General features: G+C 37.3%; 1 protein-coding gene across 1 annotated transcript in view; it reads right to left on the bottom strand.

The window, feature by feature from the left end:
- The window catches only part of LOC134542274 (uncharacterized), a 153,677-nt gene that overhangs the window by 74,093 nt on the left and 65,338 nt on the right, over positions 1-14,246 (bottom strand). Inside the window, exons 2-3 of the mRNA XM_063386395.1 lie at positions 9,268-9,428; positions 6,317-6,436 (exon numbers count right to left, since the gene is read on the bottom strand). Coding sequence (XP_063242465.1) covers positions 6,317-6,436; positions 9,268-9,379 — 232 coding nt within the window. The 5' untranslated portion in view covers positions 9,380-9,428. The remainder of the gene's footprint in view (positions 1-6,316; positions 6,437-9,267; positions 9,429-14,246) is intronic.

Raw genomic sequence — 14,246 nt, 5'->3', positions numbered from 1 at the left:
TCTTACTACTAAGAAAACTCTCCAGGCAAATATTCTAAGTGCTTGGAACACGGGGGGGGGGGGGGGAGGAGCGGGAGGGAGGGTAGTCACAACTTCCGTGGCTCTTGTGTTTGGATCTATCACCGTCCTGTATATATCTCTCCACATCCAATAAAGAAATTCAGTCGGCGGAGGCTACAGATAAAGGAGAAGGTGAAAGGTCGCCCCGGGGCAATTAATTCCGCTTTCGTCTTTTTTTTTATTTCCATCCGCAGCGAGTCGGTTTGTAATCGCGCGGGGCGGATCCGTGTCGAGGAGGTGACCTCTGCCCCCCCCCCCCCCCCGCCCCTCCTGCGGCCCGCGGCGAGAAGAGCGCACGTGAGATATCCCGGGAGGGTTGTTCCTGTGGCCGGGACAGCGGGCGAGAGAGAGGGGGACGTCCGAACAGATGGAAGAAAAGGAAACATTCAACGTGCGGAGAAGAGGCTTCTAGAAACGTCTACGGGGGAATGACTGTCACGAGGACGCCATGGGAAAAGGAATTGAGAGGTGAGGAAAGACCTTGAAGAGTGGAGAGGGGGACCACCACTCATTTTCCTTCCAGACAAAAAAAAGTTTATGTTTTTTTACGTGATACTTAATGGAGGACCAAGAGCCATCATACTTGATTTTTTTAAAGATTAAGTCACAACAGAGCTTGAATTGAATTTTTTGTAGGAGGCTTTACAGGGCATAAGACTTAGCTCAGAACTTTTTTTTTTACTCAACGCTTTTGATGCATGTAACCCAACATTCACTCACTTGTCACCTTCCAGCGGCTGTATGGTCAAGTTGTTCAGTTAATATAAGACCGTATAATTTTGGGAAGATTCAATACCAAGTTAAGAATTTGTCTTGATGACACAGAAAGATATAGCAGCAAGAAACGGATTGACATGACCTTCGGTGCTTCCGAAGACCCCACCAGGTTGAATCCGAGTGGTGCTCTGTTTCAGTATTTAGTTTTAAAACTGTATTTTTTATGATAGTGAAAATAGCTAAAACTATTGTTTTCAAACGAATGTTTAGGCAGGAAACATCTGACAGCGATTCTTGAAAGCACTCAAGGGACTAACATTTCATATATATCTTTATTTCCCAGCCACATTAAGTTATTGTTACCACTTAAATCTCATAGTTGTCCTATGAAAGTCGAGAAGACTACGCGCCAGTTCATAGCCTTGCACTTAGGGGCGATATCGTCCCAAAACGAACAGCGAGCGTCGCACTTATCATCCCGCCTCACTAACACAATACATCTCTGACTAGGCGGGCCCCTTGGTTAGAGACCCCTTAACTTGCTCTTGGTTTCTTTCATAAGTATTCGGAAGCTTAATTTGGATAACATTGTTTGAATAATTGTTTCAAATCTGGATTGATTTATAAGAATTCATTACTTGGTTTACTTATGTTCAGATCTTGCGTGATATTGGAGTGAATTAAAAAAAGAAGACGAAGAACTAAAAAAGGGCGGAGAGAACGTAAAAAATCAAATCCTATGTAGGAAAAGCTTCATTTTAGTTGACGAAATCACAAGTAATAAAATAAAACGTTCGGAAGAGCATCATTCATAAAAAAAATCGATATTTAAGTGTATGATTCTTTCATTGGCTTAATAAGCTTCTTTATATCAGCAATCGTCATTAAATATAGTCAAATTAATTAGATAATTTATTTTATTGCAATGTAAGTGGGCCACCTAGTCAGGGGTGTATCTGTGCTAGTGAGGCGGGCGACGCTCGCTGGTGCTTCTAGCTCGGTATCGCCTCTAAGCGCAAGGCTGTGAACTGGCGCTCAGTATTCTCGTCGTACATAGGACAACTATTAGATTTGAGCGGCGACCGTAACATTATATATGGCGGAGAAATGAAGAATCTTTACCGAGTGTTTAATGTCTAAATATTATTCCGTAAACACGCATTTCATTCTTATAAGAATACAATTTAAAAACTAAGTATGGAATCTGCCTTCAACACATTCCTTAATGCTTTTCGTAACCAACACCTCTCAGATATCAAAGTAGTTTTCAAATCGCCTGGTTTATTCTGAAGCTCTACACATCGGTTGTGTGGTCATGTAGGCGGTGCCCTTAAAGTTACTTGAATAAATTAACTGGTTTGAAAGATGGTACTTTATATTATTATTTTTTCCCTTGGTTTTCATATTTTTTGTTAGAGTCTGTAATTTGTAGTTCGCCAATAAAAACAGTAATTAATAAAGTTAGTTAAATACACAATTTAATTTCTATAACAGATTCTCACACTGCACTATTATATTAAGTTCCGGACCACCTGGTTCATATACTCATGTATTAGCTCATACCAGTGTTTGAGATGGAACCCAGTAGTCTTATGAAAATGACAACTCCGTGATCAAGCGTAGAATGATGTTGTATGAAAGCCATACGATAAGGATTACAGAGTGCATTTCATAAAATGTTCTAACCATCTTCTCAGTTTCAAGACAACTGACTTAGATGGAAATGTTTTCGCCGAATGTGGACAGATTTTTTTAAGTGTCGGGCCTTATTAGCGACAACTGAATTTTAAACAACATGTATACTGGTAGGCAGGGTATAAAAAAAGGATCAAGTCTTGCAGTGTCACTTAATGGAAGGAAGGCGGCCCAGGGTTAAAGTGTCCCTGGCTGGTCAGCAACAACAAACGGCCGTTTACCTACTATACTGCGCCTTTGCCGGTACCTGTCCTCGCCTGCAAGTAAGCAATGTGCACTAGTTTCCTTGCCACGGTATTGCCTACTATCAGGCGCGATGTCGTAGGTTTTCTTGTTCCATCGAATCGGAAGTCTCGTCGGTCGGCGAGCTTTGTATATCAACTACAGCATCACAAACGCTTAACTTCGCTTATATATATATTTTTTGTGCACAGTATAAAACTATTTTACTGTTATCACTAAACATTTAAATGAATAAGAAAAAATTCGATGTCTTAAAAGTGTTGGAAGTGGTTAAAACCTCAAAATTTAACTCGAAAAGTGACATGCCAGTTCAGTTTCTTAGACTTAACTAACAATAGAAATTATAGTTTATGAATATGAATTCGCGTGGTGACAGACCAAACCGAGAAACATGTTGACCAACAAATAAAAATAATAACTTATTGCACGTGCAAAATTCAAATATATACTTTTTTTACCACTCGTTTGTGTGCAATGTTTACTTTTAACGATGTAACCGGGAAAGTCTCACCAGTTACCTTGAAATTATTGCCCCTGTAAAATAAATCCAAATGGCATAGTTTTGAAATGGTAATTCCATAAAAATTTTTTCTAATTTCAAAAACACATAACTTTCATGTGAGTTTAACGAAATCAGGAGGTATTAGGGACATTTTGTTAGCTCACATCAGAATTTTCACAGTTGGCAGATAACATTTAGTAACAAATGTGCCCGATAAAATCTGCAATAATTCTACGATGAAAAGTTCCGTTACGCCAAATTCATTTTTGAAGTTATACTTCTTTAGGCTCGTTTTGAAAAATGCATGAGAGTGAAATTTTAAAGATGCGCGCGCACCATGTAACACAAAATTAACAGGTTGAAGCTGCGCGCGCACCATGTAACATTTTCACAGGAAGATGGCGGACCCACGTGCATGAACATAAACTCACATCAGGGGACATACCAAACGTATTGGTGTGCCAAATGAAACTTTGTGATAGTGAAATTACCATGGAATTTATTTTGTTAAACTAAAATAGTCATAGTAAAGAGTAAATTCCATGGTTAAAAAAACCACATTATTTTGGTATTACATAATATATAATACACAGGTTCCTCGTAATCTTCTGTCAGAGCAGTGGTTATACTGCGCGGTCAATAGGCTGAAGGGCCGTGGTTCAAAACTCAGTGATAGGTGTTTTCTTTTTACTTTTTTTGAAGTTATACTTTTTTAGGCGCGTTATGAAAAAATTATGAGAGTGAAATTTTAAGATACGAGCGGATCACTGTAACACAAAATTAACAGGTTGAAGCTGCCCGCTAAATCTCTCATTAAGTCTGGAAAAAAAGCTACCAACAAAATAGAAATAGAATCTCTATTAGTCGCGCATGTTGGCACGCTCGTCGCCTCTGATCACTGTTTTCATATTTATAATATTTATCCACATGTTTCTAGTTTCTACATTCACAACACGTGTTTTAGTTTCATACAAGTGCGAATTATACATGTGCTAATAAATTATATTCAGTAGTGATTTAAATTGAATAATTTGATTAATATAATTTAATATTCGTAAATATCAGTAAAAAAATTGTGCTTATATACGTTTTCAAGTGCTCCAATATAATTGAGGTTATCTATCCGTATGTAGATTATTGATATAAATTAAAATATTATTTATTATAATTAATACTAAATATTATTAAATTATTAATATTAAATATTTATTATTGGTTATTTAATATTAAAAAATAAAGAAATAAATTTAATAAAACATTTTAAAAAAATTTGTGATGAAAATTAAAATCGAACATCAAATTAAAATATTATTTTTATATTTATTATTAAATTGAATAAAAAAATACATATTTATAAAAATAAATGAACAAATTTAATGAAAACTTTTTGATGAAAATGAAAAGTGAATATAAATTAATAAAGTAATAATATATTTAAAAAAATGAATAAACTTAAATTAAATATTTGAATTTATTATTAAATTTATTTATTTCCTTTTAAAATATTAAATTATCAAAAATAAATATTTAAAATTAAGAATCTTATAATATTTAGTACAAATTATGTCATATATATTTATTATTCTCTATATATTATTTATTTTATTTTTCAAATTTAAACTGAACTTTGACTGTGTTGACTATCTTTTTCTAGCCCTTTCATTATTTTATTGTAATTAATTATTTGCATGCAATTAAAAGCTCTTTTTAATGTTGCCGAAGAAGTATAACTTCTCACGCGCGTACATAAGTACACGCCCCCATTTATTTATTTTTTTTAAATAGGGAGCATGATGGTGACTGACTTCTAATAGGAAAGACAGAGCAAGACGTCATCTCGCTACTGAATGATGGATCACATGTGCAGTGGGTTTTCAGCGCTCGCGGATTCCTGCAGCCTGTCGACCCTCCGAAGGACGGCCGCTGCTCGCGAGCTGTGCAACTCTCGCACCGACACGCTGACCTGGATGTCGAGTTAGGTCGCGGGGAGGGGGGAGAGTTCTCCCAGACGTCGGGCAAATCTCGCCGTCCATCTGAAACAGCCGCCCGGACATCTCCGCCGGCGGAGAGGGGGAGGCTGACCGTGCGCGGCAGGTTTGCGGTGGTTTGAAGAGGCCGAGCTCGCGACGTGCAGGCCAGATAAGGAAGGAGGATGATCGATCAGCTGCGGGTCGTTTACGAATGTCGAGGCCGTCATGCCACGTGTCATGTAAGAAGCGCGACGTATTCCGAACTATGAAAGAGAACTTTGATCAGGGCTACCCACAGGAAGGGACGTATGACGCGAAACGCGCCAAGAAATATAGATATCTATTTTTTTTTTGAATGAGGGAGAGGGTGAGATTTTTTGCTGAAAAAAGGGTGATATTCCTAATCCTTGAAGGGGAATAATAAAAAAAATAAACACAAAATTAAAAAAAAAAATCAGTTGTCATTAATTGCCCCTGAAGTTAAATATTTCGTTTTATATTTAAGTGTTATAATTAGGTAAAACATTATTTTGGTAATATTCAAAAATTTCTTGGGTACAGTCCCTTGGACCACCTGGTTGGACACAAACAAATTCAAAGCTGCAAGTACCTTTTTTTTTTTTTTTTTTTGGTGGAGTGAGGAACTATTATTTTAGGAGAGGGGGAGGGGTAAATGAGCCATCATCATTTGCGGGAGGTGGGATGGGCACCTCTGACTACTTTTCCATAATTCACTGCGATATGTACTCCTAGTGCATATATTAAGTACATACTTTCCCCATCTCTCGAACTCGAAAGTGATTTCTCAGTAACTGGACAGTCAATCTCTTGTCTCAAAACCTGCGCAACAACTGAAATTTGTTTTCCTAGATGTCACACGAATTCTTCATGTTACATAAAAAGGCCACACGACACACATAAATGAATCACTTGTTTGGAAACAACAGAATTAATTTTTGTTGTTACCAAAAATAAAATAAAAAAATTGGTAGTTTCTTTTTATCTTCACACAATTTTTTTTTTTTTTTCAGTAAAATCAAACCTAACTATTGGGCCTGTAAATATGTAGTTAATTGACTGCTGAACACTTGGTGGTGGAGCCGGGAGGGGCGGGAGGGGCGGCACTCACCCTGCACGTCGGCCACGCAGAGGCGCTGGTCGTCGCGGAAGACGGGCGCCTCGGGCGGGCAGCGGCACTGGCAGGGTCCCGGCGCCAGCTCCGAGCAGGGCCCGCGCGCGCAGGGCGTGCCTGCAACCACGTCAGTCCAGTGCTGCCGCGCGGTTCACACATGGGAAGCCTACCACATATTCGACATACCCGAACATTACCGAATACCTGCCTTCGGGTGACTTCGCAATTATTTTGTTTAGGTGAAAAAAGCGCGGGTGAGTATGACGATGGAACGCACATGCATTATGAATTAAGTGAGTTTGACTGTCCCAACCCAACCCAACCTAACCTAACCTAACCTAACCCAACCTAACCTAAAATAAACTAACCCATTAATGGCTTAATTTGTTTTATTGTTATGAAACTTCCTACCTTTAGTATTTGTTTATGTCCGGCATTTAAAACAGACGTTTTTTCACCTAAACAAAGAATTCCGAAGACACCCGAAGGCAAGTATTCGGTAATATTCGGGCATGTCGATTACTCGGCGTGAATCGTAGGCTTCCCGTTTTCACATGCCATGTCGCTGCAGGCCATACAAACATATCCTGACTTAGCTCGACACGCACGGTTTCCCATACGATACTACTGAGTATTTATCAACAAAATCGCCACATAATTTTATATCTTAATTGATGTCTCATTAAAGCCCAATTGTTTCAAACCCCAGTAAAAAAACATTCAATAATTTTACCTTGATTTGTTTTTTATTGTGCTCATTAATGTGCGCATTCAATACTGGAAAGCTATGTCAGGATGAGAATTCGAACTCAATATTATATATACTATGAACACTCTTGTTTTCAAATTGAGGTTCATATTCACAAACATCTATAAGTTGACACGAATATTTCTGTTCCGTTTATTAAAAAAATAATCAGAGTACGTACATCGCCCAAAACACTTGAAATATTTCGCGTATTAATTTCGTGATTTTGTTCAATATTTGAAATTAATTCATAATAAAACAATTGTTTAGTGTTTGTAAAGGGTTTTTATACATTTAATGTGTATTTATTTTACAGTTTTTTAAAAAGTTGATGCCAATTTTTTATGTCAACCCAACCACGAACTAAGAGCATGTAATCGTGTTGTATACAGTTTTAAATCAATCGTTTGTGTGTACGTTTTGACGTGTATTGCTTAATTTTTGTGCATTATTCATAAATCGTTAACAAATTAGTTTACCCGCAATTATACAAGCCCAATTTTTTCAGAGTTTTGTAATATTTAATTATTTATTTATTTTTTAATTATATACAAAAAAATTAAATACTACATGGCGAAGAATACACACAAACGATTAATTAAAAACCGTATAGAACACGATTACATGCTCTTTGTTCATGCAAGGTTTGACATAAAATTGTCCTTTATGGATTCTAAAAATTATTAAATAAATACGTGTTAAATTTATAGAACACTTTATGAAAAAAGATGATTACATCATTAATTAATTTTAATTAATTAAAAAACCTAAATAAAAGTAATTGGAAATACTACCCACTTAAACAGTCACTTCCATAAAACGAGGCCCTTTAAAACTGTTTTTAAAATGCAAACACTACACTTCAGCCAATGTTTTGGGCGTCTAACCAACATGGCGCAGACCATGAGCCGATAAAAGAAGGCTTCGCCCGGTTACTATTTAACCATGCAGGCATGGCGAGCCCCTGCGCTCGACATAGGTGACGGGGCCTACGGACCAATCAGCGGTTTCGAACCCCCCGGGCAAGGCCTGGTTTGCCAACTACGCAAGAACGCGAGTTGCAAAATGTCCAGCAACCACATTTCAGAGCACCGCTTCATAAACTGCACAAGGCGCCGTAATAACGCAACGCAAATACTGTCCAAATCCAAAATTTATGGCGTTCGTTTTCACGGGCCATATTTGAAGAGAAGATTTCCTAAAACTGCATGTACTTATAAGACCACGAGGTTGATTTTATTGCATATATCATGGTTACACTTGTTAAGACGTTTACACAATGAGAGAAAATATCCTTTTAAAATTAAATTATTGACAATTTCTTAATTTTTCACGATTGATATGAATTATCAAAAGAAGCCCGGGGTAGAAATTTGTTTCTTTATTATTTTTACAATGTTAAGTTATAGGGTTGTTTGGTCTAGCAACTTGCGTGCTTTATAAACGACCGTGATATTCTTGCGTTGGTTGCGTGATGCTCTGTGACGCTGTCTGTCACTGGCGGGTCCAGAGAAGATTTTGATAAATTTACTTACGGTACATGTTTCGAGAGACCTACGTTATGCACTCCAAGAACGAATATTCAGCAAAGAGGTGCGTAACGTCCAACCTCGGTAACGAGCTAATTCATGCGTTCGCATGTTGCAATATTACGAAACTCGAGCGTGATAAGTATACGTAAATATATTCCGCACCCGTCGCTAGAATTCGCTACCGGAGCAGCTACGTCGAATATCGAAAAATTCCATTTTCACACACAGATAAAAAGGTTTGTTTGAATGAATCAAATATTTTTTTTATAAATGGCGAAACAAATATTTTTTGGTGGAACAAAATATTTTGTTAGTTTAACCAACCTCGGTAAGTAACAAAAAATATTTGTCACACCTAATCAAATATACATTTGAGTTGACAAAATCATTTTGTTGAATCAACAGAATCTTTCCTACTACAAAATATTTGTTTGAATTAAAAAAATATATATTTGTTTCGCCATATATAAACAAATATTTTGTTGAAGCAAACAAACCTCTCTCTCAGTGCAGACAGGAATTTTAAACTATATAATTATACAGCTCCGATAAAAGCGGGAAAGAGACTTGGAAAAATATTAAACCCCGGATTCGGACATGATTTGACTAAAAATCTGTCCCCAGAAAGTCCGTGCCACCTGCCGCAGACGGCAGAGCGCCGTGCTCACCCATGGGGGTGTACGTGTCGCCGTCCCGGTGGCGGTTGACGGCTGGCGGGCCGAGCGACTGCGCGGGTCGCCACAGGAGGAGCGACAGCAGCACCAGCGCCGGCGTCCCCATGGCGCCGCTCACGTGGTCGCGCCGCCTCTCATCCTGCCGGCCGCCGCGCCTGCCGACAACACCACAGCTGCAGTCTGCTGCTCGGGAGCGAACCTGGCGGCCTACAGTGGAACTCCGTCACAGTAGTGGCATCTAGCGGCGTGGACTGAAAACACCTTGAAATGAATACCGTAAATTCTGTCGCGCTTCGCCAATGATAATTGGCCAGAGTTTCCATATTGTATTACGATACTTGAACACCCTACCTGGAGTGTTCATATTTCAATAATTATTTCCAGTACCATTGTCTATATATATATTTATATATATATATATTTATATTTATATCTATACTAATATTATAAAGATGAAGAGTTTGTTTGTTTGAACGCGCTAATCTCAGGAACCACAGGTCCGATTTGAAAAATTCTTTCATTGTTGGATAGTACATTTATCGGGGAAGGCTATAAGCTATATTATATCATCAATAACATTAGGGAACCTTACTAAAAGTCCAATTTAGAATCAAATGCGTTGGAGGGTGTTAGATACAACATGCAGTACACGTACGAAGTGTGTGTTGACAATGCCGCAGGCGCTAGAAGTTTATTTCCTATTGCCTATTAACATTGTTGCCACACACTAGATGCCTTATCATTCTTAATTTTCCCATACAAGTAAAAAACACCCTTGTGATATTAACAACGAACCAATCAGTACCCTCATATGAGTTCAATTAGTATTTAAATAATTTTTATCACTTTAAATCGCAAACATAAACTATTGTTTTTTTCCCTCTCTCTGTGTTTAATTTGTTTTTTTCTTTTACTAGAATTATTTTTATTATTTTTAATTAATTTTCATTTTTCGGACTATCAATAATTTTCCTCTCCCGTTACAATTCTGTCAAGGACTTGTGTGTGTGTGTGTGTGTATATATATATATGTATATATATACAGGGGCGCAACAACAAGGGGGGGGGGGCAAGAGTATTTTGCCCCCCCTCTGAAACCTTGAAGTGGGGGCAAACGGAGGCAAAGAACTGTACTGTGTTATCAATTTTTAGATAATGAAACTGCTTAAATGGCACCATTTTCCACCTTGAAATACAAATTTTCTCGGGGGAGAACCCCCGGACCCCCCACTTCAATAGAGGGGATCGATGATTCTTTATAAAAAGGTATATTGCCCCCCTTTGAAAATTTATTTGTTGCGCCCCTGTATATATATATATATATATATATATATATATATATATATATATATCGAAGCGAAATACCACTCACTGACTCACTCATCCCGAGATGTCTAGAAATATACACCCGATTGACTTGAAATTTAGCATAGTTACTCATTTTGTGATGTAGACGCTCACTAAGAACGGATCCTGCGGAAATCCGATCCCAAGGGGAGTTTCGGAGGCGTTATATCAAAATTTCCAGTTTTTGGTAGGAAATCACCATGGCAACGGCTGTTGCTTTGTTGATGCTTCATTCGTCTCTATGGCAACGACTATTTCATTGTTAGTGCAGTCCTCATCACCGTTGAAATTTTGCGGGTACTTTAAATATCAAAAATGGTCCTTTTTTTCAAGTATATATATATATATATATATATATATATATATATATATATATTACAGACTTGGAACTTCACAGTAATGTTCCTTATGTTACGCAGGATGACATTTTCCGAAAATTAGATCCCATGGGTGGTTAAAACCAGGCAACAGTGGGTACTGTGTCTGCATGAGAACAGGATTTTGCATTGTTCATGCCTTCTGCGTCTCCATGGCAACGGGCATCGCGCGGCAGTGGAGTACCCACAAGGAGGGGCATGTATAATGAGCGGCGCAAGAGTGATTTGCCTGTAGACTGCCGTAGCGAAGTACGGGTACATCAGTTGTACGTTGCGTGCACGAGTCGGGACACCATCGGTGCTATTCATTTTCTCTCCGGTACATTATACAGCATTGTAATAAATTTTCACTGATTTTTTTTATTTTACCATTACTGTAAATGGGAGATGTGGCTTAATTTTTTTCCATTAGTATAGCCGTGTGAAGCCGGGTCGGGCAGCTAGTATATATATATATATATATATATATATATATATATATATATATATATATATATTGGGGTGTATGACGTCGATAAACTCAGATATCGTTTGACCGATCGCCATGAAAATTGGCACATCAAAATTTAGTTTTTCATGGAAAAGGTTTTTTTTATCCATTATTTTTTTTTGCATCTCGCCGCTAGATGGCGCTGCAGTGCAACTTCTTAAACAGTTCATCCAATCGCCATGGGTAAACAGAAAGTAATAGGTTATAGACATTCAAACAGCAATTGTGTGTCGTTTCTCCATGTCTACCACACTCCACACTGTCATATAGCGCTATTCATTTTGCTTTAACTCGCGGACAATATCTCACCCTGTGTTCAGCCCGGGAAACGCCGGGTAACGCAGCTAGTTATAGCCTATATAGATAAAAGTGTAAATGTTCGTTCGTTCGAAAATACCAAAATCTCCGAAAGTTCTTCACCGATTGCTTTGAAATTATGACACAACAGTGCATTCGAATAGGCACGTGTTTAATATACATTTGTCACACCTGTGACATCCAAAAGATAGTTAAATATATAGATATGTAAAAATATATATAAATAAATGTCGTCTTCGGTTTTGTAAAGATAAAGATATAGATAGAGAGATATGGATATAAATCTATAGAGATAATGATAGATTCATAGGTACATAGAGCTGTAGACTAATATAGAGTGTCGAGAAATATGGATGTATAGAAATTTATATATATATATATATATATAGAGAGAGAGAAAAATAGTGAAATTTTTTAGAGGAACATGTAAGAGAGATAGAGAGAGATCCTTTGTATATATTTATCTACTTCAAACAAATTACAAAAAAAGAAGCATAGCAACTCCTGCTAGTAAATAATAATACTTTTCAATTTTACTATTTGTTAGTTTTGCTAAAACAATAAAACAGTGTCTTTTGACGGTATTATTACAACTGTATAATTCTGAATATCGATTTTAAACACCAATTATTATTTTACAGCAGAAACTATCTGCAGCAATCGGTCATTTTTATTAACTAAACATTCCTTTACTAAAGTACTACGGTCAAACAGAATCCAAAAAATTAAATATTGAATGATATAAAAATTTTGATGGCAAAAAAAAAGCTGATTTCTTAAAGGTATTAATTTTGTCACGACACCACGTTATAACTCATTATACTGCAATAATATATGCCAGCGCCAGCGCTGGTTTCCTTGTGATTAGCGGCCGTCTGCAAGAGAAGCCATTTCCCTAATTGACCGGAACATTCAGAACGTGTTTATTTTCTCACTAGATAGCTAATATTGGTGGGGAAGCCTATGATGTACATTCTATATTGCACAGACCCGAACAAGCCCGAATATCTACCTTCGGCCAACGTCGGCATTAAAATGATTTGACGGTATTTTTAATGTAGCTATACTAACCTAACATAACCAACCATCCATAATTTTGTAAAGTAATAAACCAAAAAACTGACGAAGTTGGCTGAAGGTGGATATTCGGGCTAGTTCGGGTCTGTGCAATACAGAATGTACATCATAGGCTCTTCAATATTGGTGTGCAGACAGTATAAATGTGCTGGAAATAAACCCAGCCAACCTCGAAACCCAGTCAATGGTAGAATTTTTTAACAAACAGCTGGTCTGGAAATCTTTTCGCAAAATATTACAAGACCCTATGACTTTTGCGTTGTGGAAGCAGTTTTAAATGACCACATTTTATGAAACGTAAATGTTTAACGACGGAAATTCTACATCATAATTTTGAACCATCATCAGGCTTGTTATGTACCATCTTCGCAATGCTTCGGGTGTTGCAATATGGTGACGGCGAGGTAAAAGTGTCTAAGTACGTCATAGCTCGCCGTCTCCTGACGATTGCTAACTCTATGCTTGAAACCCTGCTTAAAATACACTTTCAATATCTCTCCGACACACGGTAAATTTAATGGAGGTATTAGTGTACGGATTTAGTGTCTGCTCTGAAGATTGAAGTTACTCTTGTTAGCGATAGGTTAGCAAAACAAACCCTAGCTGTGTAAAAACTAAAGCTTAAAGTCTTTCTAATAGTTTAAAAGTAACTCTTCAGGAAGTGATTATTGCAACAAAAAAAAAAGAAAAAAAAAGCGCTAACTTAATTTCAACCAAAACAAAATCAACAGTGCTTTGCTATCGAGACTGGAAAGGGACTTCAATCATGAACATAAAAAATATTTATTTATTCTATTTATCGACTTAGTATATGTGGCGAAGTTAAGGCGTGCTGCCGTAAATAAGACTTAACTAACGACATGATATACAATTAAATGTAAATTACAACAAAAACATACATAAATAAGCTAACCTTAATAAAAAACAATAAACAAAAACATGATAAACAAATTACACAAATTTACAAATTTCAATACAAACTAAATAAACAAAATGATTACTAGCAAGCAGTGAAACATGACTCACGCATATTAAGTCACATGTTACTGATATCACAATTGAAATATATTTTTTAATAGTGAACACAGGACAGATTGCGCTCACCCTCTCTCTCATGTCTTACCTCCAAGGTAAAATTAACATTTCTTCGGGTCCAGACACTGGTGTGCATGCATCGACCAAGCGAAAATGCCAAATTGTCATAAACGTAGTCCTCCTGGAGTGCGTTGTCAATATTTTACCACATAGGAGGTCGTCTAGTCGTCACTTTGACGAGAGGTGATGAAATGAGAATGGAGCATTGACGGAATGAATGGGCTGGGGGATATATGAGTACCACGAGAAAACCCACAGGCAACGGCAAC

Source organism: Bacillus rossius, assembly GCF_032445375.1.
Source record: "Bacillus rossius redtenbacheri isolate Brsri chromosome 4 unlocalized genomic scaffold, Brsri_v3 Brsri_v3_scf4_2, whole genome shotgun sequence".
Taxonomy (NCBI): domain Eukaryota; kingdom Metazoa; phylum Arthropoda; class Insecta; order Phasmatodea; family Bacillidae; genus Bacillus; species Bacillus rossius.
The sequence above is the reverse complement of the archived record's forward strand: the minus strand, read 5'-3'. Positions and strand labels throughout refer to the sequence as shown.